The 27326-nt window shown below is 48.9% G+C and overlaps 1 protein-coding gene across 3 annotated transcripts; it reads left to right on the plus strand.

Annotated features, from left to right (window-relative positions):
* The first annotated feature begins 12 nt into the window (after positions 1 to 12).
* AKAP1 (A-kinase anchoring protein 1) lies at positions 13 to 26893 on the plus strand. Of its 3 annotated transcripts, none has more exons than XM_037411855.1 (12): positions 27 to 120; positions 11033 to 11075; positions 11751 to 13420; positions 17257 to 17390; positions 18773 to 18899; positions 19474 to 19604; positions 20617 to 20794; positions 21851 to 22001; positions 22650 to 22717; positions 24193 to 24266; positions 25059 to 25124; positions 25266 to 26893. In XM_037411855.1, exons 3-12 carry the CDS (start codon positions 11773 to 11775, stop codon positions 25323 to 25325), a joined length of 2637 nt encoding a protein of 878 aa, XP_037267752.1. In that variant the 5' UTR covers positions 27 to 120; positions 11033 to 11075; positions 11751 to 11772; the 3' UTR covers positions 25326 to 26893. The 3 variants fall into 3 exon arrangements, with proteins under 3 accessions (XP_037267771.1, XP_037267752.1, XP_037267762.1); XM_037411865.1 differs by lacking the exon at positions 27 to 120 and adding an exon at positions 1080 to 1191; XM_037411874.1 differs by lacking the exon at positions 11033 to 11075 and having other exon boundaries at positions 13 to 120.
* The last annotated feature ends 433 nt before the right edge of the window (positions 26894 to 27326 follow it).

A 27326-nucleotide genomic window follows, 5' to 3' on the forward strand; every position in this document is an offset into this window, starting at 1 on the left:
GGCGGCGGCCGCTGCATGTCCCGGCCCGGCGGCCCGGCCGGGCTGCACGTGGGCCTGGCGCGGGGGCGGCACCGGCTCCGGGCATCGGCGCGGGGCGAGCGGCGCCCTGCCGGATCACCCGTAAGTACCGGCGGCCGGCCGCCTCCTGGCCCCCGAGGCGGCGGCGGGGCCCGCTGCGCCGGGCTGTCAGCCGACCGGCTCCCCTCTGTGCGGCGCCGCCGCTCCCGGCCGGGCGGGGGGCGCGGGCGGCGCTGTCCCGTCTCGTCCTGTCTCCCCCGGGGTGCCGCCCGGCCGTGCCCGCAGCGGGGGCGGGCGCCGTGCCCAAGGTCGGCCCCCGGTGCCCGGCCCCGAGGTCACCCCGGTGGGGTGGGGGTGTCTGCGGCGGCGGGCGCGGGGCGGCGGGCCCGGGGCGTGGGGCGCCGGCGGCCGGTGTCCCGCAGCGCTCTGAGGTCGGCGGCGCCGTCCCGCTGCAGCCGTCCCGGCGGGGCAGGCAGCGGGGCGGCCGCGGACTGGGGGGCGGGTGGCGGCCTCCCCTGCCCTGCGGCCGGCCGGGCCGCGCTGGCTGGTTGCGGCCGTGGCCAGCAGGTCCGGCCGTTGGCGAGCTGCTCACGTGCTGCCGTGGCCGCGGTGGGCTTGTAAACCAGCGTGGAACACGGGCAGGAGCAAAGAACTTAAATTATATTGCTGCTGAGGAAGGAATGCTTCAGTAGCCTCACTTTCTGGAAAAGTCCATGTTGTTTGACACCTTTTTTTTTTTGTTTTGTTTTTCCTTTTTTTTATTTCTTCTTCTTCTCCATCCTTGACGCCAGTAAGGTCTAAGTTACTCACGTTCCAGAACAGGGCAACTTGATCCATGTCTGCCAAAGTTCTTTATCGCAGTCTAGTAAGCTAGACCGTGAAGCAAGGAGCGCAGAATGAGTAGACTCTCAGTAAGGGCATCCCCTCTATGGAAGTTACCGGTCATAATAGGTAACAGCAACAAAAGCTGCATTTAGCCGCGGTCCATCTGTTACGGAGAAGTGAGGGGCTGCAGAACGGGAGTAATCCTGAATTTCTGTTTTTGCAGGGTTGTGTGCTGCCCGGGCAGGTTGCGGCTGCGCTAGCACCTGCTGAGCGCTTTCAGTGCCTCCTGGACTTTGTCTCTGGTGAAAGGAAAGGACTTGTGGCTGGGGCTGCTAGTAGCAGGAGAGGGTAACTTTCCTTTTCTTCTGTTTGCTTTGTGCCTGTGAATGATCGGGCACATGGCACACCGGAGTGCAGCACAGCTCACGAGGTGGTATGGCCCTTCCTTGGTAGCACGAAGACTGGGGCTGTTGGTGCCACTGAACTTAGCTTGCACCTCTGCTGGGGGTCACTGTGCCACCCACTGCGAGTCACTTAACTCCTCGTTCTATAATGAGCTTCCTGTGTAAAAGGTGAAATGTTGTGCAGGCGTCTGCTGAGCTGCTGTACCTGTCATCTGGTAACATCAGCGTACCTATGATTCTGTAAAGGGATAGTACAGTTTCTCTACGTGTATCTGATGGCACAGTTTAGTTCTTGATTAATTGGTTTGCCTGCACATGCTACCTAGAGCACTGGAGGAAATGGCAGGTCTTTAGAAAGTTAAAAGGAGCAAGAAGCCTGTAGAACTTGAGCTGTGCTTGAAGCCTTCCAGAAGCCCACCTTCTTGCATCGCTTGCTATCCCAGTACCACTTGCTTGACAGTCTCTCAGCTTTTGTTTCAGTGTTTCATTATTTTGAAGCTTTTGAAGGACTTCCCAAAGCTGTCATGGGACGCCAGTGGTGGGGGATTCTGGCACATAAATCTCGCCAGGGTTGTAATGTTATCTTGTACAACAGGGCTACAGGCTTTTTGCTCTCAGGTGTGAAGCAAACGGTATTGTTAGGTTTGGAGAGACGGTGTGGGTGGTGTTGCTGGAACTCACTTGTGTTCTGGTAGCTGCCTTTCTCAGGTGTGCTCCCCTGAGTCACGCTGAGTTTAGATACCCATCCTAGGAGATGAGTTCTTTCTTAAAGATCTCTGGAGATGCTTTGAGATACTAATTCTGAAAATCATCAACTGCCTAGAAAGCCTTGGCTTTAACCTAGACCATGATGTCTGAAATTAGACAGCAGGAATTCCCCTCACCACCCAGGGTGATCCACCACAGTATGTAGGTTCCCAGTTCCCACAGATTCTCTTGGGAGTTAATGGTGACAGGATTTTGAGGATTGCAGCCAAAGCTGTTCAGAAACAGAAGTGGTTGGTTTGCTATGTTGAGATTTTTGTGTTAGTTTTGAAAACATTGCAGGCTGACTTTGGGGGTGTTTGAGAGCAAGTATACTTTTGCAGTAGTGGTTATCTGCAGAGCATAATGCTTTAAAAGCAACATACCCCGCTTATGTATGATTCTCATCTTTCATGTGCACTTAACAGATGGGAAAAAATTACTTAAGGTATTTCTAGTGTTCAGGGAGACTGCTCTAACATCAGGGCTGATATATCCCAGGTGACCTTAGCAACATCTAGAAGTAATAAAAACCCATTAATTAAAACATTAATTATGGTTTAATTGTTTAATGTTTCAGATCTAATGACTAGCCTTTTTTAAAGTGCTGATCTCTATCTACAGTGCTTCTGTGAAACTCTTAATGCAAATGGCTGGTTAAACTTCATGAAGCGATGATTAACTTGAGGCTGAGATACTTGGAAGGAGCTATTTCATTCAGCAGGTGCTTATTTCCTGGAAATTAAGGCTGTTGAGTTTGCTTCTCCTGGGGATTGCTGAAGGTGATATGTTTGCATGTCACTTACTGCGTTTGCAAATGGTCTGTCTTCAGCTGTTTAACCGTGTTTTTTTTACTGTCCACTACATGGATTCAGTGTAACTTTGCTGCTCTTGCATTTTGTATCCTGGCTGGAAACTGACTCTGAATTTATGAGCCCTGTACGTTCCTATTAGCAGAGTTGAATACTTCATAAAAGATTGTGTAAAATCATTCTTCAGCAAACAAACCACTGCTGCTAGACCCGAAGAGGTCCTGATTGCCTTTGACCTCTGCTGCCACCTGGCAAATGAGGATGAGAAACTTGCCATGTGCTGTAACTGATTTTTGACTCCCTGTGTATAAATAGCAGCAGTTCCTGGCAAAAGCTCATGATCTGCATGTGCCTCCTGTATCGAGGGCATTAGCTTTGCATAGGGATAAATCTGTGAATTGGAAACTTGAAATCTCAGGAACAAGGTTTGGAGTGTGTATCCCCAAAAATCTTAGGGCTGTGACCCTGCAGTTTCCCCCTTCCTTAAAGAGGAGGAGCCTGTTGTTATGAGCTTGGACTTGTATTCAGTTTCTTGTTGAAATGCTGGGTTAGGAAGAATTCTTTTGGTGTTCAGGGGTGCAGGAAAGAAACTTGCACATCCCTTCCCAGAAGTATTTCAAGCTGAATGGAGTACAGTGTTCTCTTTGCTGCCTGGTAAAGAGGATGGACTCCAGTCTCTTGAGTTGGAGTACCGATTTTATATTCCCTGTGTTTCCTTCAACTTGATGTGATGGTAGGAAGGTCACTTAATCTGTGTCTCTGCTTTGCTTTTTTAAAAAAGGGCAGCCGAAGCTGAGGAAAGGAGGCAGCCTGCAATCTTTGGGGGAAGCCTTTCTGTGTGTGAGAACAGCCCCTGGTGTAACTTGGGCGAGGGCTTGTAGGCACTACTGTAATGCGGATCAAAGTGAAGCACGTCCCTCTCTGATTAGGTCTCAAGTAATGTTGTGTGGCTTCCTGTAGCAACCTTGTTAATGCACACAAGTTACCTCCCTGCTTGTTGGGTCTAAATGACTAGTGAAACCTTTTGCTGTTCCTTCCCAGCGCAGATGAATACAGGGTGCCTTATTCACAAATGTTTGATGTTCTTCCTCTCTGTGTGCTTCTGCAACTTACTCTCTAGCCAAGCCCTGGGCACAAGGCTTCCAGCTGAATGACCTGGTTTTTTGCTTTTCTGTTTCATTCCAGCTCTTGTTTTGAGAAGCTCTTTATCAAGGTCTTGTTGCTGTGCACAGTAAACATTCTATGAGCAGGTCTTGCTGCTGTTCTCCAGATACCTGTTTGGTCTCAGTACTGCCTGTGTTCTCATCTCTTACAGCAGTATCAGTGTGGTGTGATGTAAACTTCACCGTTTTGTCCCCTTCAAAATTCATGCTTGTGTTTTGTCTTGTGTACAAAGAATACTGAAAGCCTTTGGTTAGTTTAGTCTCTACTCCTGAGCATTGTGCACGCTGTATAGATGCCAGGCATTTGACTTAACTGGTTGCTTTTAAATTTTAATCTAGAAGCGGCACACACTATACTATGTTGTCCTTAGCAAGGGCTGCATTGGCTTCATTGGTGCAGAAGTAAACACAAAATACCAAGTGTTGATGCCCCCCCGTGCCCGCCCCCCCCCCCCCCCAAAAAAAAAAAAAATAATCTGGAAAATAATTTGGTTTATTCTCCAGCCTGGGTGGAAACGTGGAAAGAATTACAGGTGCTAAAATCTGGATTTGGGGAAAATTTTGTTAATGTGTTGGTAGATTATAAAGATAATAAAAACTGCTTTGCTTGTACCACGGAGGACTGATTTTCTTTAGTCTTTTATGAAAAATGCTTTTACAAATGTTGAGTCTGGACTGGTACATATGTCAGAGGTAGCTGTTCAGAAAGAATCCCAACAACTGATGTCTTAGCCTCTTGGCTGTAAAAGTGGTATTCGTTCCTCAGTCGTGGGGAGGGTTAGTCTGAATCGGAAAGCTTTCTCTGCACTGTCAGGCTGGATGATAACAGAAAGGTCACGTGCCCTCTGGCTTCTCTGCTGAAGTCTTCTGGCTAGCTAGGAGAAGCAGAAACATTTGGTCTGGCTGTTTCTGGAGCAGACTCCGCAACTGGCAAAAAAAAAAAATTAACTCCACCCAATTTTGAGGAATAGCCAAGCAAGGTAAAGGTGGTATGGGTGAAGGGGTGCAAAAGCAGTTTCTGAAGTTTGCTTCTGTATCTGAGAGACCTTTCTGGCAAAGCAGTGAAAAATTGATCTTGCCTTCCTCTGTAATAGAGGATTCACAGGGAGACGCTAGCTTGGTTGAGTAACCATAAATAATGAAACAATTGGAGCAAGAAAGTAATAAGATATAAATTGGAGTAAGGAGTGTGATAATCTGATAGGGGTAATGTTAATCACATAGTGTAACCTGTGGCTTGTTGCACAGTGGGAGTGATCAGCTCTGCACCTTGCATTACTCCGTTAGGCAGTGCAGGGTGGCGAGGGTCGCTGGCAGTTGGTGTTTGCATCTGTGTGAGCTTTTCAGTGGTTTCCAAAACATATGTAAAAAAACTCCACAACCCTATAGTTTGTCTAGGCTGACAGTTTTATTGTAAATGTCTGCTGTTGGGCATGTAAACAGAAATTGTTCAGGGTCTTGCTTTGAAGTGATGCTGCTGGAGCTGTGCTGGGCTCCTGAGTGGGAGTAAGTACACAGCAGCAGTGACTGTAAGGCGAAATACTAATAAAGCCTGAGCCATCAGTGTAGTGGCTTCAGGTGCAAAGGAGGAGAGTAGCTGTTGTGGGAACATCAGTGAAGCTGATTATGCTGAAAGCAGTTTTTATCGTAGAGATAAACAACCCTCTCCAGGCGGGAGGAGCCGGTAGGGGAAGTGCAGCAGCTCCAGAGGCTTTGGACTGGAAACAATTGGTTTGTAAAAGCCAGAACCAGTGTGAAGCGCTGGATGCCCCAGTGCCATTTCCCAGTATGCAGGGCCCCATGCAGTCCTGCACCAAAAATAGTGCGGACCTCACATGCTGTATGCGCTTGCCCTGCACCAGCAGCCACTTCCACTTCCTTCTGGCATGCCAGGAATCCTGGCTAAATGTCACACCTTGTATCAAGGCACAGCCAGAGAGCTGCAGCTAGGACATGAGGCTTTTCCAGCTTGCTAAAGAATCCCCACAGTAGGTCAGGGTAGGATTAAAACACCAAGGGGAGAGTAGGGGTCAGTCAGCTCTCCAAATCTGTATCCTGGCTTGATTTATGGAAAACTCCTGGTAAAGATAGGGGAGATGAGGACAAGAACGAACGTGCACACTTGCCTACCTTTTTAAAAAAAAAAAAAAAAAAAGCCCAGGACAGTCAATGTACTTATTCTACTTGTTTGCATTAGGGTCCCAGAGCAGTTTTAAGCCACCTTGTTTCTGTAGCCAGGACAAACAACCCTGCGGTATACACATCCTTCTAAGGTTAGAAATGTTTGCAGCACAAGGCTTGCAGAGAAGCCAAATAATTCATCCTCAGTATCAGAGAGGAGAGCTCAGCAAGCACTTGCTCCATGTTTTCAGGGCTTTCTACACACAAAAGGTCTGTTCTGAGGCAGGCTGCTTCAAGGCTCTACAAGAAGAGACACAAGGACAAGTCCCAAGTGACTGAGCCCCCAACTCTGCAGGGACATAGCCTGTGGTGCTGCCAGCCCCTGCCTCCTCCGCTTCCCTTCTGCCCCAGCACTTGAGAGATTATGCTTCCAGACTCTGCAAGCTGTGGAAATCAAGGCTGAAATTAAAGGCCGTCCTGAAGGATCACAAAGCAAACAAGCAGGCAGCTAAATGGGTAATGTAGCATCGCCAGCAAGGCTAGGGTGCCTCCCCGCAAACCCTATAGCTAGCGATACAGCACTCGGGGAAATAAATACTGTCTGGGTGAAAGAGAATTGGACGAGGCTGGCACAGTTAAAACTAAACCATGTGGGCTCTTAAAATTTTCCATGCTAAAAATAACCAGTAGCCCATGCTCTGCCTTACAGGAGGCATAAGAACAGGAGCTGACAAAAACTTAAGGGACTGGAGACCCTACCCTTAAGATAAATTACAGCCCAGAAACAGACGTGGACATACTTGACCCGACCTTGGCATAAGGCATATTTTGATCTGAAGCAAAACTGGGAAGTGCAATGTCCAAACTGCAGCTTCTTTCTTTGTCATACAAAGATAAAGGAGGCAGATGGCCCGCGATGGAGGGGATGACCTGCCTCCTCCAGGTCCGGCTCTGGAGTGCTGTTCAGAGAGGTGTGCTATCCCCACGAGCTGTGGTGCCAGAATTGCAGAATGGCTTTGTGGTGTCAGAGCAACCTGCAATAACACGGGGCTGGAGCCCCTGGCATTACGCTCCTGGTCGCTGGGGGTGTGGGCCGCAAGGCTTTATGGCCTCTCCCACGTTCTCCTCGCAGGCCAGCCTGGTGTCCTGCCAGGGAGCATCACCCAGAAGAGACAGCTCAGAAAATAAGCCTGCAAACATTCCAAGACTGGTAGGAGCCAGGCAAGCTAGATTTAAGACTGGATCTTATTTTAAGTAGTAGCAAACAGGTCATTTTCTTATCCTTAAATAATTAATGGTAAGTGTTCTGCAGCAGTTCCTGCTTCAAACACCAGTACTGAAAGACAAGAACAGCAAGAGGTGCCCCTTGAGCGAGACCAGCTTTTCACAGCCCGGTTAACGTGGGCTACAGAGCTCAGGAAACGGGCTGCTCTGAGTGAAAGCTGCTAACGGGGACCCTCCACAACTTTAACATCTTTACGAACCAGCAGTCCTAGTTGCAGAGGGGTAAACGGACGGATGTAAAAGGCTGAAAAACCTGGCTTGTTGTAGAGCTAAACTAGAGCTCTAGAACAAGAAACGCCAAGGACTGTCGGGCCAGGCTGCCTCCAGTTTGGCAGCGTTTAAGGCCCATGTGATTTGACAAGTTGCCATTTTCTGTTCTGCTGCTGGCAGGAAAATCCCAGGCTTTCTCCTCCTCCTCCCCTGCCATGTGTTTAAGTGATCCCGTTGCTCCTGCCTTCCTGAACTGGCTATCAAATTGGCAATGGAGAGGGGGTTTTGTCACTCGTAATTGTGTTGGGAAACGGATGTGGGCTTTAGGAGCTCTCCTGTGGAGGAAATTAAAGAGAAGTATGTGCTGCCATCTTACAACTGTTTGGTTGAGCAGGTTAAAAATCAGCCATCATCTTAGGCATCGCATAAAAACTGTTGTGACTAGCCTGTCAGAATCGGGCCACTGAAGTTGTCTTACTGTGTGTGTGTAAGGAGATGTTGGTGTTAGCTGTCCCTTTAGCCAGCCCAGGGCTTTAGGATGTCTGCTGGCATCTTGTGCAGAGCCACTGCCTTTTTATTACTTTGTAGATGATGGTAGGATGTGGAATTTCCATTTTAACATGATCCCTGATAGTATAATGTGGCTCTTGCTAAAACTAGTCCAGTTGTAAAACTTGAAATTAAATGAGCTTTGCAAGGAGCAGTCAGCTGATCCACCAGTTCCCACTGATGTAAATATCACAGAAGAGTGATCTTTATTAAGTGATATTAACGTTTAAAAAGGCTTGGAACTCTTTTGTCTGCCAGGCTTTGGGACAGGCCTGTCCCTCGGTGGAGCATCCTGCTGCTGTCTTCCTGCGCCGTGCAACTGTGTGGTACTATTGTTTGTGCAGTTGGTGCAACTTAATAGGGAATCGGATAATAATAGGGCTGTCTGTTTAATCAGGAAAGCTTGCTGGGAATGGACTTATGTGAGCTACTTTAGTTTGAGTTTGTGGTGTGCCTGTGAGACAGCTTGTCGGGTGGTTCTGCATTAATTACAGTAACCGAAGCGGACAGCAGATGAGCACTCACAGTGGCTCCCAGTGTGCCTCTGTGCTGGAGAGCATAAACGTGAACCTTTTGTCTTAGGAATGTATGGGCTTCACCCTTTCAATTTACCAAGTTCCAGAAACCAAACATCCAAATTATTGCATAAGTTTGTTGGTTTTATGAGGGTTTTTTTGTTGAATTCCAAATCTCAGGTGTTGCTGTCAACTGAAGGTTCATCCTCAGCAGTGAGTCCTGCTAGCTGACTGCATAAAGCCAGCTGGAAGTAACTTGGCTTTAGAAGATACCAGCTGTGAATGTCCAGTGAACACAGCCTCAAGTTTCCCGTGTAGAACAACATAAATACTTCATTTGTGATATACTGGACCACTTAAATCATGTCTACAGCTGACCTTTGATTTGGGACTGAGCAAGAAATCTAGTCCCTCTTCTTTGCCGTTCATTTGTTTACTTGCCTCAGTCGTTAGGACTGTGTGGTTAAACAGTACAGAAGCAAGGCTGGCATCCAAGCTAGCTTGGATAAAGTTGTGTTTGCTCCTGTGGGATAGGAGGGTATGGCTGGAGGAGGTGAGAAATGTGGGGTGAATATTAACTTGTATGAGGCTTGGATGCTTGCTTTGAGCTTGAGGGAAGCCTGTTTTTGTCCCTCGGCTAGAATGTATTCAGCTTCTCATGACAATCAAGGCCCCAAAGGAAATTTGTATTTGGAAGCTGCTGTCAGAATTAACTTGCTCTGCTGATAAAAGTTGTTTTTTTCCTGGTTGAGATAGACTAAGCGTAGTTGACAGAATGACTTGATTATCTTCTCTTGACTAAGAAATACTATGCTTCTAAAGAGGAACTAGATAATACTCCTTGCAATGCGCGGTTCCCATTTCTAGGACTTTGTTATCTCTTGACAACAACCTTTATTTTTGTTGCTTATTGGCAAAAGCCTTGAGGCGTGTCAAGAAAAGTCTGTTGTGTGTAAGCATTGTCAGGCACGTGGCGTTCTGCTTTAATTCCTGCTCAATGAAAATTAAACTGGAAGTGCTTTTTAGCAAGGCAAAAGCTGCTTTTGGGCAGGTAACTGTTTGGCTTTGTGTTCCGGCTCTAGACTTCCCTTAAGAAGTAGGAAAGGTGTCAGCCCTGCTTTGTGTAACTCAGGTGAGGCTTGTAAACACCTGAGCAGCATGCCTGGGACGTGAGTCTCAGTGGTGTCCAGGCAGGGAAGGTTTCACACACTTTCTAGGCTAAGAGACAGCTTTCGACTCCAGAAAGTCAGAGGAGTAGCTGATTTAGATGTAGAACACACTTTGAAGCTGGGTTCTTGAGTAGCAGCGTTCTGTCCAGGCTGCTTTTGCTAGACAAATACCGCTACTCTAAGGATGTTGCAGCCGATTTCCCATCTTCACTGCTGTGAAATCTTTTAGAGACTTCTGGTTATTGGGGGGCACTTGCTTCATCAGGCTGTGTTTGCTCTTTCAGGAATTCCTACGCTGTGTGTGTAAAAGTAAATGTAGTAGCTGCATGATGCTGTTTAGCTCCCGGTTAACTACAGACTTAGGTGCTGTGCCCACACACCAGCCTCTTGCGGTGCTGGGGGCGAGAGCCTTTGCAGAGCACTTCACCTTTGCAGTTCCGTTCTAGAGACGTGTGTGTTGTCAGCCTGTGCAGCTCTGGGGAAGCACAGGGCTGGGGAGACCTGCAGTGTGTCAAGTCCCGTCTTGGAACGCTGGTGGCACACTGTGTGGTGGCCCAGCCCAGTGCTGCAGAAGCTTGCGGTGTTGGGTGCTGCCCTGCGAAGGCAAGGCAGGAGGAAGAAGTGTCGGCGCAAAGCTGTGGTAAGGTGAAATTGGTGAGTGTAATGGTGAGGAACATCCAGCTCTCCTGAGTGTCCCGTTAAGGGGGAGGTTTTATCCCCCAACCTGTGATGGTCACCTAGTCTCTCAGTGTCCCAGGAAGGGCAGACCCTTGCACCTGACCAGCCTGTCAGAGCTTGCTACAGACACTTCTGAACAGCATGGTCTTGGAGGGCGATTCGCCTATCCTGCTTGGGGATTCCCGGTGACATAATCAAACCAAGTCTTCAAGTTTCCAGAAACTCGCACAAAACAGATCTCAGCTGAGGATTTTTATTATGCAGATTTGTGGCAGATGAAGGTTTGAGATTGCTGTTGATAATGCGCTGACTGCAAGAACAAGTGTGAAATGGTATGCACACAAAATCTAATCACTAATGAAAGCCAGCTGGAGTTCAGTCATTAAGTGTGCATAGAATACAGTATAGTTTTTCCCCAGTAAGTCTCCCTGTGGGGGAGAAGACAAGCTCAGCCTGTTGACCGATCTCAAGAGTTCTGATGAAGTCTTCCCTAACTTCTGCACTTCCTAACTTAGTTTTGTATTACTCCTTTACTTCTAGGTGGAGCTTGGGTGACTCCAGTTGTACATGCATTTTGTTCCTGGTAGGTGTAAAAATTCTTTCACTTGACCTTTAAATGTGGAGTCAAATAAAAATATAAAGTACATGCTTAGTGTGAGGGGTGGTCGTGCCTTGGAGGGGGGTAGCTTTGCGATCAAGTTGTGCTTTGGTAGTATAATGAGCAAGGTTCATCGGAGGAAAGCCATTTCACTGCAGTTGTTGGCTCAATAGCTGACATCTTCCCTTGTCTTCTGACAGCTACTATGTGGCTTGTCAGTATATGGTACCATCAAGTTCTGCTTCCTGCAGGGAGTGCACCAGGGCCTGGCCACGGTGTCTTCACTCCACTCCGCCACCCCCGTCCAGTTCCTCTCAGCGTGTGCTAAGGCTGTAGTTTGTGTTGCCTGAGGAAACTACTGGGAGTAGATACTCTGCATACCCACTGCATTTCATCTTGGAAGTAGCAGCTGCAGTTTTACTGAATGTTGAATTTTAAAATTTCTTTCATATTTTAATAGATAGCCACTTTTCCACACCTGGTCTTAGGTAGAGATCTTAGTCTTTGGTCTGCTGGTGGAGCAGAGCTGTGAATTTAAAGAGCTGCTGGAAAAGAAACCTGTTCGTGCTAGTAGAAATACCTCAAGGCGTTTATGAAACTTCAGCCTTCCTGTTACCTTCCCTGTGACTATTTTAACGTGGTTTCTGTTTCTCCTTGTAGATACAATTACTGAGACTGCAAAATGGGTTTACGCTTCCACCGTGTCGTCTTGTTCGCCATACCTGGAACACTGGCACTTTTTGGCTGCTGGTGGCTCTATTTCCGTAGAAAAAAGGATGCAAGCTATCACAACAAACAAGTCATAGCCGTTGGAGAAGAGGAACAGGAAGAAGTGCCAGAGAATGATTCCTCATCCGAAACAGCAGCATGTGTTCCTCGAACACTGCTCCTCTCATCAGAAGAGGAATGCCCAGAGAATGACACCTCAGCCTCCATGCTGTCAGCAGCGTTGATGACGCCCTCTCTTCTGTGTCAAATTCATGAGAGGCTAGATCTCTCACAGGACCTTCCAGACCTGTCAGTAACGACAATTCAGCCCAGCACCCTTGAGGACGACAGTGACAAGCTAGAAACAATAGGATCTCAAGATGAAAGTAGTGTCCCTGCTTGTGTTTCTCTCCCTCTGATCTCAGAGAGCACAGAGTGTCACGGCAGTGCTGTGGTGAGCCTTGTAGAGGATTCAGGCTCTAGCACAAAGCAAGATCAGCAGCTGTCAGCATCAGTGACGGTGGCACAAGTGTCTCTGGGAATCACGGAGGAGATCAGAATTGCAGAGCAGACGGGTGATTCTTTGTTTAAGCCCCCGAAGGAAAGCCAGGTGCCAGAAATTGTGCTCTCGGATATTGGCTCTGTGCCAGCCCTTTGCTTAGGGTTGGGAAAGGAAGCAGATACCCCACAAGCCTTTCTCAATGATGAAGTTGTATCAAGTCACAAGGATCCTGCAGTGAGCACGTTACAGGATAGTTTGGAGTCTACCTGTTTGGAGCAGCCCAGGGAAGAAGAGATGTGCAAGTCAATTGCCAGTACTGTACCTGTGTGCCAGGAGGAGAGCACACACCCTAAAGGAGATGCATTGGAAAGAGAGAAGATTGGAGGAGCAAGCCTGGACAAGGAAGAAGTTGAGGAAATCGAGCAAGTAGCAGTACAGATAGTTTTCAAGGTCATTTCGATAGCCACTGAGGAAGTGCTGTCTGGTGCCATGAGTGATGCGCCTGCTCAGATCTGCCAGGTTGCAGCCAGCCAAGTGAAGATGCCACTGGAGACAAACGTTGTTTCCCCTAGCTGGATGCTTGTGGAGAAAGCTACAGTAGCTGATGAGAACATTGCTGCAAAGTGTGATGCTGCAGTAGTGGCATCCCCTTGGACAGAGGAACAGGATTGGAGTGTGATGGATTCCAGCTGTTCAACACACGGCTGTTTGTCCAGCCCTGTTCAGGGAGACACAAAAGACTGTCAGATGAAGAACCGTGTGTGCGGTGACTCCCAGGGAGCTGATCGGACTTCTTTGGAAAACTGTGGAGGGCCACTGGTAGAGTTGCCTGCTGTGATGGAGGACCCTGGGTACAGCACACACACATCTGAAGGTGGTCAGAGTGCAAAGGACCTGTTGCAGAACGCAATGCTGTCTGTTGCATCAGGCCAGCATTCGGACTCACAGAGCATACCTGCAACCCAAGATAAGTCTGCTGAGCAGAGCTTGGTACCAGCTGACAAACCTGCTACTGAAGACAGCAAAGTGCCACACAGTAATGGGATACTGAAAGAGGATAGTCCAGACTTGCATAATGAGTGTAGCAGTGCACTGGGGGTGGCTCGAGATCACACAGAAGGTAAGAGGCTCAAAAATCCTCCTGCAAAAACATAGCAAACAAGCATTTTATGTGCTGCAACCCTTCTCCTCCAGAACATCTTCAGATAAATCCTCTTTGTGTTTAACTTCCCCAGTGGGTGACTGTTTAGCGCTCGTGCCGGTAGGCACTCTGTAGTGGGGGATCGTGCTGGGGGACTGTGGGGAACTTACTGTGCACCAGCAAAACCGAGAAGCAAGGGCAGAGAGAGGGGGAGGGTGCCCCAGCCCACCCCAGAGCGGGCAGCATTGAGGCCTGGCTGAGCGGCAGCTCTGGCTCGGTGTGTGCGGAGCAGGAGTGAAGGCAGTTAAACCCAGACACGTACAAACGCAGCCCCAGGGAGCACAGGCGAGCGGCCAGGGCACGGCAGGGTGCGCAGGGCAGGTGCTGTCCCCGTGACTGCTGTGAGATGTGAGCTCCAGCAGCGGCCGTTGCTCCCCAGGAGAAGCCCGGCTGTGGCGGGACGAGCCAGTGCCAGAAGGCATGTGGTGACCCAGATGGAGCTCCCACATAACCACGCAGCTGCCAGGTCACTGCAGGGAGCGCCTGAGCCCATCGCCACTGCCGGAGGGCAGCAGGGTAACACCTGTGTGAGCACGGCTGGGTGGAGGATCTGCTCAGCCTGGTGGCAGAGCTGGAAGCAGATGTAGGAAGGTGAAGAAGTATCAGGGATTGCGAGAGGAAGATAGGCTGGTGGAGCTGTGCTCTACCGTCGCTGAGGCCAATGCACTGCATGGCCACGTGACAAGAAGTGGAGGCTCCCCTGTCTCCTTTGATCCTTGGAGAAGTAAGGAAGGGGGTCAGCAGAGCTACTGCCTTGGACTTTCAGAGGGCCAGCTTTGGGCTGTGTAAGAGCCTGGATGCCAAGAGTCCTGGGAGAGATAGTTCTGAAGGGCCAAGGAGCCCGGGAAGGCTGGGTGTCCTTCAAAGAAGGAAGTCTTAATGGTGCAGGAGTAGGTGGTCCCCATGTGCCGAACAGTGAGCCGGAGGGAGACTGGCCTGGCTGAACAGAGCTTTGGCTGGAGCTGGGACCCGGAGGGAAAAGGAGAATTTACCGCTGGTGGAAGAAGGAGCAGGCAGCTCCTGAGGACTGTAAGGCTGTTGCAGAGTTATGTGGGGTGGAGGTTAGGCTGGGGGTTAGCCGGTGTGACACCCATCTGCAAGCAGGGCAGGGAGGAGGATGTGGGGAGCTACAGGCCTGTGGGGGTGACCTGGGCGCCAGGGCAGGTTATGGAGCAGGTCCTCAGGAGTGCCATCACGTGGCACGTGCAGGACAGCCAGGGGATCGGGCCCAGCCAGCATGGGTTTGTGAAAGGCAGGTGCTGTGTGACGAGCCTGATGATCTCCTACAAGATGACCTGCCTGGTGGCTGAGGGAGAGGCTGTGGGTGTTGCCTGCCTGGACCCTTGGTGAAGCCTTTGACACCGTGTCCCACAGCTCCTGGAGAAGCTGGCTGCTGCGGCCGGGCCGGGGGTGCCCTGTGCTGGGTGGCAGGCTGGGCAGCTGGGCCCAGAGCGCGGTGGGGCTGGAGTCACGTCCCGCTGTCGCCGGGCACACGGGGCTTCCCTGGGCTCTGTGCTGGGGCCGGCCCTGGGTAATGTCTGTATCGGTGATCTGGGCGAGGGGATCAAGCGCACCCTCAGTAAGGCTGCAGGCAGCGCCAGGTTGTGGTGGGAGTGTTGGCCTGCCAGGGGCAGGAGGCTCTGCAGGGGCTCTGGGCAGGCTGGGCCGAGGGGCCAAGGCCAGCTGCATGAGGTTCAACACGGCTCCGTGCCGGGCCCTGCCCGTGGGGCACACCAGCCCCAGGCAGTGCTGTGGGCTGGGGGCAGAGCGGCTGGGGAGCTGCCCTGCAGGAAAGGACCTGGGGGTGCTGGTCATGGCCAGCTGAACGTGAGCCAACAGAGTGCCCAGGTGGCCAACAGCATCCTGGCTTGTGTGCGAAACAGTGTGGCCAGCAGGACCAGGGCAGCAACCGTCCCCCTGTGCTCGCCACTGGTGGAGCCAGACCTGGAACCCTGGGTCAGTTTTGGGCCCCTCACTTCACGAAGGACGTGGAGGGGCTGGTGCGTGTGCCTCAGCACAAAGCTCATGGTCTAAAGCTAAGCATGTGCTCGAGCAGCCCAGTGCAACGGGCCCTGCTGGGTGTAGGCCAGGCTGTTGAGCACCTTGGGTTTTTGAGACCTGCTAGTTTGTGCTTCAGTTCAGGCAGCCTCTGGGTTCTTAGCAGTGTTTATGGGCTGCTGCTGGAAGGAAGCCATAAGGCAGGTTTCTGAGGTGCTCCTGGGTGAACCAGGGAAGTGCTCTGATGAACTGTGATAACATCAGTTGGTTGCAGACCAATTACCTTGAAGCCTTTTTGCTTGGAAGAATAGATGCATGCCAAGAAATCCCAACAGGGAGCAATGTTCATGGAGTTCCCCCATCTGTGCCTGTGTTGCTTTTGCCTTCTAGATCCTGGATGATGTGTGCCTGGCAGAATACAAAACTGTCTGAGTGAATGTTAACCTGTGTGACCTTAGGGATGGATGTTAAAATCCTTTTTAGGACCCTGTGGTGCCAACAGCCCCTAATGACAGGATGTCTTTTGTAATTGCTACAAAGTAGTTGGAATGCTGCTTGTTGCAAGACATGGGGATTGAGTTTGCCAACAATTAAGCATTAAACCCACAAAACACTTTTGCTAGTCAGGGTAACCATAGGAAGAAAATGGTTTTGCCTTGTTGTGAATGCTGGTGTGTGACAAGGCCGTGTTGTGGAGCCTGGTGATGATGAGGGCTGAAAGCGCTGCACTGACACAGCTGAAGGGCAGGGAGAAGGGATATAGTAGGTCAAGCTGATAATGCGGCTATGCTGGGTAAGAGGTCATACAGCTGACCTTCACTCCTCATCCTTGTTTAGGAAGGCTTTGGCAAGCTGCTGCACTGTTTGCTTTCGACTTTCTAGGCATCTGTGCTGTGCTGTGTTAAGATGCGGCAAATGTGAAACAGCTGTTGAGTGTATTTTTTCTCTTTGGTCTTGCACGGGATGGTCTGAATACTTACAAGCAAGTGAGTATCTTCGTGCTTCTGCTTGTTAGTCTGGAGGAAGGATCAATCTTGTGTTACGTGGGCTGTATCTGGGATCTGAGCATGAGGAAGCTGTTTGAGTTTGTCCCCTTCCCAAGCAGAAATGTTCCTGATATCGTCTGTTGGTTTGGGAAGAAAACATAGCTCAGCTGTGCCACCTTGCTTCTTCAAGCATATGACAAATTTGGGCAAGAGGCAATCCCCTACCACAGCTAGCAGTGGGCACATCTGGCACCCGTGTCACTGTTCAGCCCCTCTTGGGGCAGGAATGTAATGTTAGTGCAAAGAGCAGATGAACAAGTTGCACGTCCCTCCCTGCGTTCTGAGCTCCCTGCGAAGAGCCCTGTATAAGCCATGGGGAAAAGGCAACGTACCTTGCTGCAGCAGCTCAGTGTTGAAGTTACCATAGCTCTCATTCAGCTGGTAACTTTGACGTACGGTGTCTTGTCTGTGCTGCTGTGTGAGGTGTCACCATGTTTGAAGGACTCTGCTGAACTCTAGCCTCCTTCTGTTGCATTCCCAGAGGCATGTGGGTTTTTCTCCAAGAATAAAAGGAAACTTTCAGCAGGGTGCATGTGATGGGACTTTACCCTTTCTGAAATACTGGAGAACCTGATAGGAACATCCCAACTGTGAATGCATGGGAAGATCTCAATGCAGCCTCTCTGTGAAATGATGTATTTTCACAGCCTTGTGTCTGGTAGCTGGATTGTGTGGGTTGTCTGAATGCTGACACATGCACATGTCTTGCAGGTTCGAATGTAGATTACATGGATTTTGTGGACGGTGGCTGTGCCGTGAGGAAGACGGTGGCTCATCAGAACTCTAAGCTGGGAAGAGAGTCCAGCAAGTCTGACTTCGTTGTCTGGGAAATAGAGGTCCCAAAGGTAACCAGCTGCTGGCCTGCTCGTGCATCCTGCCCTGCCCTACAGAGCCGTCTTTTGGTTCTTCCAGTCTGGTCCTGGCCCAGTGCCATCCCGCAGAGATCAGCAACAAATCAACAAGGATTTAAGCATTTAGCTCCTATTAGGACTCCCCAGGAGCAAAGAGCTAGTACACAACTGTAAATAAAAGGCATGTGAGGGCTATGCCCAGGGGAGCATTGGTTGTTTGGACTCATTATTCCCCATTATCTTCCACCCCAATCTGTTAGTCTGGTGCTTTGTGTACCCTCAAAGCCTTCTGAATGCTTTCAGTTATTAAGAGCAGGTGGTGAATTTTTTTTCTTTCCACTCTGTAGGCAGGTTACGTTTCAACTGCCTGTCCAAATCCTTCCTCACAAGCTGAATGTTTGTCTGAGCTATTCTGTGGAGCTGCTGTGTCTCTGTCTTTATAGTGAGCTTTCTTTTGGCTTTGGAGAAAGATTGTGTTTATTAGGACTATGTTCATACCTTCTTCCCTGCTTTGTCTGTGCACAGTAAGCTGTGGCTGTCCTACACAGCAGTGCTGTTGTGGTGTTGCTTCTCAGCAGAGGTGAATGCTGACAGCCAGTAACGTGAGACAGCAGCTCCCAGCAGGGCAGGTATGCTGCCTTGGGTGCTTGGGTGCTGTGACCGCGCTGGAGACACGTACAAAGGCTAAGGAAGCAGTTCTACAGCAGAAAATGTGTTTCAGTGGTTAGTGGAGACAGGCTGTGACTCAGGCCCCACGCTTCTGCTGTGGCATCTGCCTCTGGCAGTAAGTGGTGGTAGGCACCAGTGGATGCGTAGAAGTGACGGGGCTTGCACAGACACCTCTGCGTCACCCTGCACAGCTGTCCAGGGACACTGTAGTGTAATGGGCGTGATAGCCTGGTTTACTGTCCGGTGAATTTGTCTATTCTCTTTCAAATTTAATTAGCTTGTTTGAAAAGTGCTAAAACATAGTATTTCATATTTCAATGAAAAATGCATGTAGCATGTTTGGGTTTGGTTTGGTTGGTTTGTTGTTTTTGTTTTTTTTTAAATAAAGTGGTGGGAGATTGAGAGAGGATGTGGCTTGACCGTGGGAAGGTGGTAGCCTTTACCAGGCTTGGGTTTGTCCCATTGTGTCTTTATGGTGTTCTAGAAGATATGAAGATGGAGCTGTCCAAATGAGCTGTGCTTCCTGATCTGTATCTACTGTGACTTATCACAGACCAGCTGAACGCTGCACCGGTCCAGCATTGCCTTATATTTATCCTGGCCCTGTGCTACAGGAACTGGGAATGTGGGTGAAATAAGCCACAAAAACCAGTATTTGATTTACATTTCCCTTCCTGACTGTTTCTTTCTTGTCCCCTTTAACAAAGGAGTTAGTTGGCCGCTTGATTGGCAAACAAGGAAGATTTATGAACTACTTGAGGCAGTCATCTGGTGCCAAAATCTATGTCTCAACACTACCTTATTTCCATGACTCCCAAGTCTGCCACATTGAAGGTAAGTGGAATGTCTGTTCACGGCCTAGTATGTAGTTTGAAGGCCTTAATGAGATGGGTAAACAAATGTAGCAGCTTTGCGAGTCCAATGCTTTACAAAATCTTTCTGCTCAGTGCTGTTACAGTAGAGGTATATGCCAAGTCGCCTGCACCTTGGCACATGAAAGCTCTTTTCTGCTGGAGGTGAGAATGCATTTGAACATCTCCAGCTGCTGTGGCTTAACCAGCACCTTCTGCAGGATCCCTTCAGGCCTGAGGGAGCTGCTATGGGATGTGCATCATGAGATGCACTCTTGACTGTGAGGGGTGTTAGATTAGTTGTGGCTGAAAAACATCTGCCAGTGAATTGGGTTCATACTGGAGGCCAAAGCTGTTGAAACTAAGGCCTGGCAGGCAGAGTTCCTTGTGTTGGTCTGATACCAGGTTACACAGTCAATCTTATTAAAACTGAAGTTGTTGGTGTAGTGCTTTTGTAGAAGGAGCTACAGTCTTCTAGTAGCTATATTGCTTCACGGGGTGGGGGTGTCCTCAGCATATCCATGCTGCAGGCTTTCTGCGGGATTTTTGTGTTCCAGGCTCCTGGCCTCAAGTAGACAAAGTCCTGAGCCTGATTGGCAAGAAGTTCAAGGACCTGTGTCTCACCAACGTCTACGGCCTGTCTCCACCAACACCACTGACACTTCATTCCCTCCTTCTGACTGCCTGGGTAAGTCCCAGCTTGCTGGCTGGACTGATGTCATGTGGAAGGCTGTTGTCAGTCGCTGCCGTTGTAGTATGTGATACCCGTGTGGCTGGTGCACAGATGCCCTCAAAAACAGTTTGATTTCTTGTGGCACTCTGTTGTCCTGCTTGTGTAACTACTACAGATCAGATTTATCTACCTATTCTTCCACTGCTGTTTCCATTGTGCCTGAGCTGGGAAGTGTACAATCATTTAGGTTGGCAAAGACCTTTCAGATCACAGAGTCCAATCGTTAACCCAGGACTGCCATGTCCCTAAGCACCATGTCTACGTGTCTTTTTAACCCTCCTGGGATGGTGACTGCACCACATCCCTGGGCAGCCTGTTCCAGTGATTGCCCAGCCTTTCAGCAACAAAATTTTTCTGGGCATCTAGATATAAAGTTATTGTGCACATGACTGTCTCCATGGATGTGAAGACAGGCTTTGTTCTGGAGAAGTGAATTTATGCTGGGGAATTCAAAGCATTTGAGATGTATTCTGGGCACAGTAGTGCTCGGAAGGTGCCCAGCACTATGGCCCTCTAGCAGCCAGGGCAAATGACTTTGAAAATGGGGCCTTCGTGACAAATATTGGACAGCCCTTGCAAAGATCACCTTGGTACTTCAAACCCCTGTGGGCAGGGAATCCTTGTGAGTTGCACTGTGGTGATAGTGCAGCACGGCTTGATGTGCATCACCTCTGACTAACCACTGATCTCTTGGGTAAAGAAGTCTTACAGCTGCCTGTGCCGACAGCCTTGTGTGCAGGATGGGCCCCACCCCAACCCTGATTTCCTTTAGAACAGCATGGACTAACAGCAAGTAGCTTTCTGCTCCTGATCCAAAGCGACCTTTGGAAGTGAAATACGAGAGTGCCAGGGCTTTTCCACCCGTGGCTGTAAGCCTCAGGAGTCGCTGGTGGGACATGGAGTCGCTGTGAGTGAAGCTTGTGTTGCAATGAACACTAAAAAGAATTTCTTTTCCTCCCCCTGGCAGCTGTTCCTCCCGGATGGAGTCACTGTAGAGGTGGTCGTGGCGAACCAAGTCAATGCAGGGCACATGTTTCTCCAGCAGCACACACACCCTACTTTCCATGTCCTGCGTAGCCTTGACCAGCAGATGTGTGCCTGCTATTCTCAACCTGAAATTCCAACCCTGCCAACTCCAGTGGAAGGCAAGTAACGTGGTTGCTCCCAAACTGTTCAGTGGAGTGTAGTGGGTTTGCACAGCAAAGTTTCGGTAGTGGTGATATCCACCTGCAGCCCGTGGAGGACCCCACACCAGAGCAGGTGGATGCCTGAAGGAGGCTGTGACCCGTGGGAAGCCCGTGCTGAAGCGGGTTTGCTGGCAGAACTTGTGACCCCGCGGGGCACCTGCTCTGGAGCAGCCTGTTCCTGAAGGACTGCGCCCTGTGGGAGGGACCCACACTGGAGCAGTTCGTGAAGAGCTGCAGCCTGTGGGCAGGAGTCAGGTCGCAGAAGTTCATGGAGATCTGTCTCCCGTGGGAGGGACCCCATGTTGGAGCAGGGAAAGAGTGTGAGGAGGAAGGAGCAGCAGAATGGTGCGACAAATTGTCTGTAAGCCCCATTCCCCATCCTGTGCTGCTCCAAGGGAGGAAGTAGAGAAATTGGGAGTGAAGTTGAGGCTGGGAAGAAGGGAAGGCTGGGCAGTGTGTGATAGGTCACTTCTCATTTCATCTGTTTTTTGAGCTGCTGCCAGAGTACAGATGTTGCTCTACTCTTCCTTACCCTACTCATCCCTGGAGTACCTTTCCGGCCACTCAGGTGACGTGCAGAATGAGAGCAAGCCTGTCTCAGGTTATTCCTAGTCAGCTTGGTATTTGGCGTGTTTTTGCTGCCAAAAGTGTGGAACTGCTCCCAAATCTTCATAGTGGCGCTGCCTGCACGTGGCGTAAAGTGGAGGGTGCATCACATGGAAAGGGGGTTTTGATGCTTACTTTCCTTTCTGGGGACAGACCTCACTGTTAGTGACCAGAGGCTGGAAGGGAATGGGATACCGGCGTGGAACAGCGTGGTAGGAGCAGCAGGCTTGAGAGTAACACCCACCTCTCCTGTGTCCCAGCTGCAGGCCTTGTCTGATGGGGGGGTTGGTGAAAGGGGATGGAAAAGATCTCAGTAGAGACCTGTGCAGTGCTACTAATGCCTGAAGCACCGGCTTCTGGAAATCCGCTTCCCTGAGCCTTTCTTCTCTGTACTCTTGTGCTTTGCAGTTGGTATTATCTGTGCAGCGCCAGGCCTGAATGGGGCATGGTTACGGGCTCAAGTTATTAGCTACTTCGAAGAGACTAGTGAAGTGGAGCTCAGATATGTGGACTACGGAGGATATGACAAAGTGAAGGTCGATACACTCAGGCAAATCAGGTCTGTAGCTCGTCTTCACAGCCTGAGGCTATACCTGGCATACCTGGCTTGAATCTTCATCAGAGGCATCTGTATTGTTTGAATTGCTTCTAGGTTTTACCACAGCTGAAGTGGGAAATAGTAGAAAGGCTCGTCTCAGCAGCAGATGTGGGTCCCTTGGGAGCACAGCAAACCCTTGCAAGGCTTTTTGAAGGGGAGGGGAGAGGAAATGGCAACTTCTGGCACTTCAGTGTGGAAGTTGAGCAAAAGGATGCCTTCAGGAAGCCCCAAAGTGCAGTTAATTGATGAGCTAGGAAGAAGATTCAAATTCTCTCTGCCCCAGCCCTAAGGCCTGGGAGAGCTGTGTTGGATGAGGGTTTTCATACACAAGCCCATGAATTACTCAATTGTGCCCCAGAGGTGGGAGAAAAGCAGTACAGCCTCTATTATGAAGGTAGTTTTTGCTTGGAGCCCAGTCCAACTTGGCATGTTAATCGGACAATTTATTGCTGCTACTTAGATTGCTGGGAGAAGAGTCTGATCTCTTTTTCTGTCATCAATTTTAAATGGAATTCCTGTTTGAGCAATTGATTAATCAATGTCACCTTAAAGAACACAGGAGTAACTTAAAGCCATGTTCTTATTCTGATTGACTCCCTTTTCTTTAAGGTCTGACTTCTTATCACTACCTTTCCAAGGAGCAGAAGTTTTACTAGACAACGTGGTGCCACTTCCAGGTAATGGTGCTCTCTAGATGTAGCGCTGGCACTCCTGCAGGTTTAAATGAATGCCAACTGTGTACGAGCAACGATTCTGTCTAAACTGCTCCCTCCTATTTCAAGTGCAGTCTTTGATGTGACTAGAGCAAGGACTGGAAACATTGTATTTTACTCTTCTAAGTGCACTAGCATGTCATAACCTGTCCAGGGGAAAGATGATAAACGTCCAGGTGTTCCCTGCATGGAGGAGAGGATGAATTGCTCTTCCAGACAGCAAGCTGGCAGGACTGGCAGGATATAGGTGAAGTAGCTCTAACTGTTCTGCCTTCTGTCATAGAATAGCTGTAAATGCAAACTTAGTTTTTAGTCTGTGAGACAAATACCTGATGCTTTCCTACTAAAATGACTGATGTGTATAGTTCTGTACAGGTTTAAAGTACTACCCTCCAAGCACTGGAAGAATATCAGTCACTACCTAGAAAAGAAAAGCTGGGGGGGGGGGGGGGGGGAGGGGCGGGGAAGGCAAAACAGAAAAAAACATTTCTAACGGTGTTAAGAGATGCATGCTGTATCATGCCTTCTGGGCATGGAAGGGGTGGCCGTAGGAGCTAGGGCTCAGGCCAGGCTTCAGCACTGGGGTCAGTGGCTGGCAGGACTCCAGGAGGCACAGGCTCTGCCAGGAACTGTTGATGGATGGCAAGGTTTAAGCTGCTTCTGGCAGAAGTCAGTGTTTTTTGTGTTTCCTGAGGTCATCGACCTCCTTCAGGATCTGGGGGCTTGTAAGGAGCTCACTCGCTGCCTGGAGATGGTCTCAGGGTGAGGAGTACAAAGGAGAAACTATTTTGCAGCAATTTAGTAGGAAATAAGCAACTTTCCTCCAAAATGAATGTCACTCTGCTTATGTCTGGTCTAGAGTACAGACTGAGTGTTGCCTGGGACACAAAGGTTTCCGCTGCATTGCAGGTGTGGAGTTAGCAACAGTACCTACGCAAGCAGTGCCGGCTGAGGGGTTTGAGCTGCCAGTGCTCGCAGAGTGTGCTTTTGGCACCGTTCAGGTGTCAGCCAGCCTGTGGTACAAATGCTCCTGAGTTCCCGTTCAGAGTATTGCACTCTGTGCAGGGTCAGTAAAGTCCTGAGGCCCCTGAGCTCTAGTTTATTAAGCATCAAAGTACTAAGGGCAGCTCAAAGGTACTGCAGAAGTATCTTTTCTTCTTTAAAGCCCCCTAATTCATCAGCCACTTCTGTTCACGTTTACTTAGCTAGTGGCTTTAGAAAGCGCTTCATCCTCTCCCTTCAGCAGCACAGCAGGCACGGTACTTGTGTGATCTGCAGCTTAACAGACCGGTCTCAGCAAATGCCTATAGCGGCAGCAGGTGAGGGTTCTCTGGCCTGACTTATGTAGGAGGTCGGACAAGATTAGCCTAGTAGTCCCTGCTGGCCTTTACAGCCTGTGAATGTCTCATTTGTTTTCTCCTGTTGTTGCCTTTCCAAAGACGAGGACCACTTCTCATCCGAAGCTGACGCCACTGTCAGTGAGATGACCAGAGGTGCAGTCCTAGTGGCACAGGTACGTGACAGCTGTCTGGAAAAGTCTTGTTGCTGTTGTGACTGCTGCTGTTCTCTCTGCCCCCTAGCACGCTGCGTGTGGGAAATGAAGAACAAAGCCAGAGCCTGTAAGCCTGGCCTCTGGGCAAGGTTCTCGCTGAGAAATCTTGGTGCTGAGCGTTTTGTTGAGTAGCGACAGCGCGGCTGCGGTGGGGTCAGTGTTCCCCCTCGCCACTGACGCGGGCAGGAAGGGTGGGCACCTGTGAGGGGGTTCCCAGAGCACAATGTGGCCTGTTGTCCAGCGGATCAAGTATCCACCTGGGTCCGTGCTGCTTTGCCGGTCTCAGCTGTCTGTGCGACGCTGCCGTCGGGATGTGGCTGCTGGCTGGCCGGAGGGAGCAGCGAGGCTCCTGGCAGTGTCCCAGAGGCTTCTGCCTGCAGAGCCTGATCCCCGTGAAGAGGCGTGTACTTCTTCTGCAGTGCTTCCAGCGGTGGCTGTAGCTATCATGGGAGTTAATCGGGATGAGTGGGAAGCTGATAGTGTTTGTGACGCTCGATCTTACAGCTCCCTTGGGTTTAATGCAGTGTTCAAATGCATCGCGAACTCCTAGCAAGTACATGAATTTGGGTGACGAGAGCAAACTTGTCAGCAGGGTGCCTCAGCCGCCTGGTGGCTGTAGCCACATTTCCTCTGGCCTACACACCAGCTGAAGTATTGAGTATCTGATATGTGCTGAACGATGCTAGCCTTGCAGCCTCCATGGCTCAGACCACAACTGTTGCACACTCATTTATTTTGTTTTCTGTGTTTCAGGTCACAAATTACGACAGTGCCACAGGTCTGCCACTGATACAGCTGTGGAACTTGATGGGAGATGAGGTGTGTGCGTTGACATACCTTTTTTTCCAACACTGTTAAGTTTTATGGTTATGCAGACTTTTTATTGTTGATTAGGGACTTGCTGATGTTTCTTGCAAGTGGTGTGTTCACTTTTCTACTTTTTCCTCCACCTCCCTTTAGGTGGTGTCAGTGAACAGAACTCTGGTGGAGAGAGGATTTGCTCAGTGGCTTGACTACTAGCAGTGTCCTAGATGCCTCAACAACCCTCTGCAGAAAAAAACAAAGAAGACACCTTATTTTGAAATGTTACAATTTGGTTTGGCAAATTCTTATAAGAAGACTTCTTTACACCTAAATACCCAGTTTTATGGTCCATTGATACTAATTTTGCTCAACTTCTGTTTCACTAGAAACACATACCTCATGTTGGTGAAAGGTGGGGTGTTAAAAGCCATAATGACAGATACTGTAGCTTTAAAGCAAAAAATCCTCCCTGTCTGCTACTCAAAGTTGAATGGAAGAAAACTTAAAACCCAGGGGCTTGCTTGAAGCTAACAAATGCCCCTGAAACATTAACTGTTGTTGTATTTTTGTTCAAGATGCGTAATACACCATGAACTTAGTATCTGCTTTTCCTAGAAGTTACATCGGTTGTCCTTTTTTAACAGGCTCTGCCTATGAAATTAATGAATGTTATTAAGGAATTTAATGTTCAGTTATGGATTTTTCTATATTGTGCCACTAACCTGCACAAATAACATTCATCTTGTGTCTTCTGTATGCCAGGAGGTAGATGAATTGCATTTGTTGCACTTAATGTGGCACGTGTCTCACTGCAGTCGTGGTTTTTAGGCTTGATATGCTTAAGGAAGAAAGCTTCTCTGTGCAGATGCTTGAAGTGCAGGATATGTTACCACTACAATTTTTGTTCTGAAATGTCATGTATTTAAAGAAAAGAACCGATTGCCAAGCCCAATTGTAGTTTATATTTTTCTAGCCTTGCAAGTCTGTAAATATATATAAAAAAATTGTAATATTTTGTACAAGAAAAACACTGGAAACAAAGGGAACTTTACAGAATCTTTTTCACACCAAAATGTGCTATGTAGGTAGAACTGGTTTGGAGTGCATTAGGGTAGCCGACATTTGGAGCAACTAAATGTTGGGAGTGTTTCAGCTCTGCTGTATACAGGATTAGTATTTCCTAGATTGCTGTCTGGTTTGAACTGTGATCGCTGCATTCTTTGCTATGTTGCTGTACAGATCTGTTTTTTAAAAAAAAAAAGTAACAACTTGGCATTAATATTGCAGTGCTGTTCTCTCAAATTTTTTTGATCCTTTTTAGATTTCTCTTACATATTTAAAAAGTTGCTCAAGTAATTTAAGCAGGCTTAATACTCTTGAACAGATGCCCTCTAATGTATATAATTTTAGATATGTATTGAACTGGGATTTATTGCTGGCAGGGAAGATAGTTGTCAGGAAAATGTTGATGTAGTCAGCCCTGAGAAGTTTTTTCACATGGATTCAAGGATGTCCTTACATCCTATGAGCTAACATGTCAGTGCATCAAATGTTGGACAGCTGCCTACAGAATCTTTTGGTCCAATCCCTTCTAATATGGTATGGTTATGTCCTTTTTTTTTTCCCCCAGTTCTTTCCTATTTGGCACTTAAAATGTATTGTTCATGTTTGCAGTAACATCCAATGAAAACTAAATTTGGTAACTCATTTAAATCTATAAAACATATATATCCTCTTGGAATGTTTCTTTCCATTTAAATTAAAGCTAAAATTTTAAGCCGTAATCAACTGTGATGACTAAGAGCCTTCATTTCCTGAACACTTGTGATACTGGGTTGGGAAGGGAGCTCAGCGGCATAAGCAGGTAAGATAAGATCATGATGGCATTTCAACAGATATAGAAAGGTCCAGCTCCAAATCTCCCGGGGTTCCTTTTAGTTCTAGCTGGAAACCGGGGTAATTCTTATGATGAATTAGTTGTTAGAAAGCCTTAGTCCGAGCACTGGTACTCAAGGCTGTTGAAACTGTTCTATAGTTGTGGAATTAATTTGCTCTGGACTCAGGGACATCCCTTTTGTCACACTTGTGTGTTGAAAAGCGAAACTTGCGAGTCTATTCTGTTGTGCAGGCTGTAAAATCCCCTCTGTGAAATGCTGACAGGTTTCTTGTTTGAGCTGAGCAGTGCAAGGATGTGAACTGGTGTCCCAGTGAACTGTT

This window comes from Falco rusticolus, chromosome 1, assembly GCF_015220075.1.
Source record: "Falco rusticolus isolate bFalRus1 chromosome 1, bFalRus1.pri, whole genome shotgun sequence".
Taxonomy (NCBI): Eukaryota; Metazoa; Chordata; class Aves; order Falconiformes; family Falconidae; genus Falco; species Falco rusticolus.

What these genes read in the sequence shown, in the direction of transcription:
- AKAP1 (XM_037411874.1), top strand. Translation starts at nt 11,773, where the DNA reads ATGGGTTTACGCTTCCACCGTGTCGTCTTGTTCGCCATACCTGGAACA. An exon ending in GGGAAATAGAGGTCCCAAAG is followed by an intron (nt 17,391 to 18,772) that starts GTAACCAGCTGC and finishes CCTTTAACAAAG; the next exon opens with GAGTTAGTTGGCCGCTTGAT. An exon ending in CCAAGTCTGCCACATTGAAG is followed by an intron (nt 18,900 to 19,473) that starts GTAAGTGGAATG and finishes TTTGTGTTCCAG; the next exon opens with GCTCCTGGCCTCAAGTAGAC.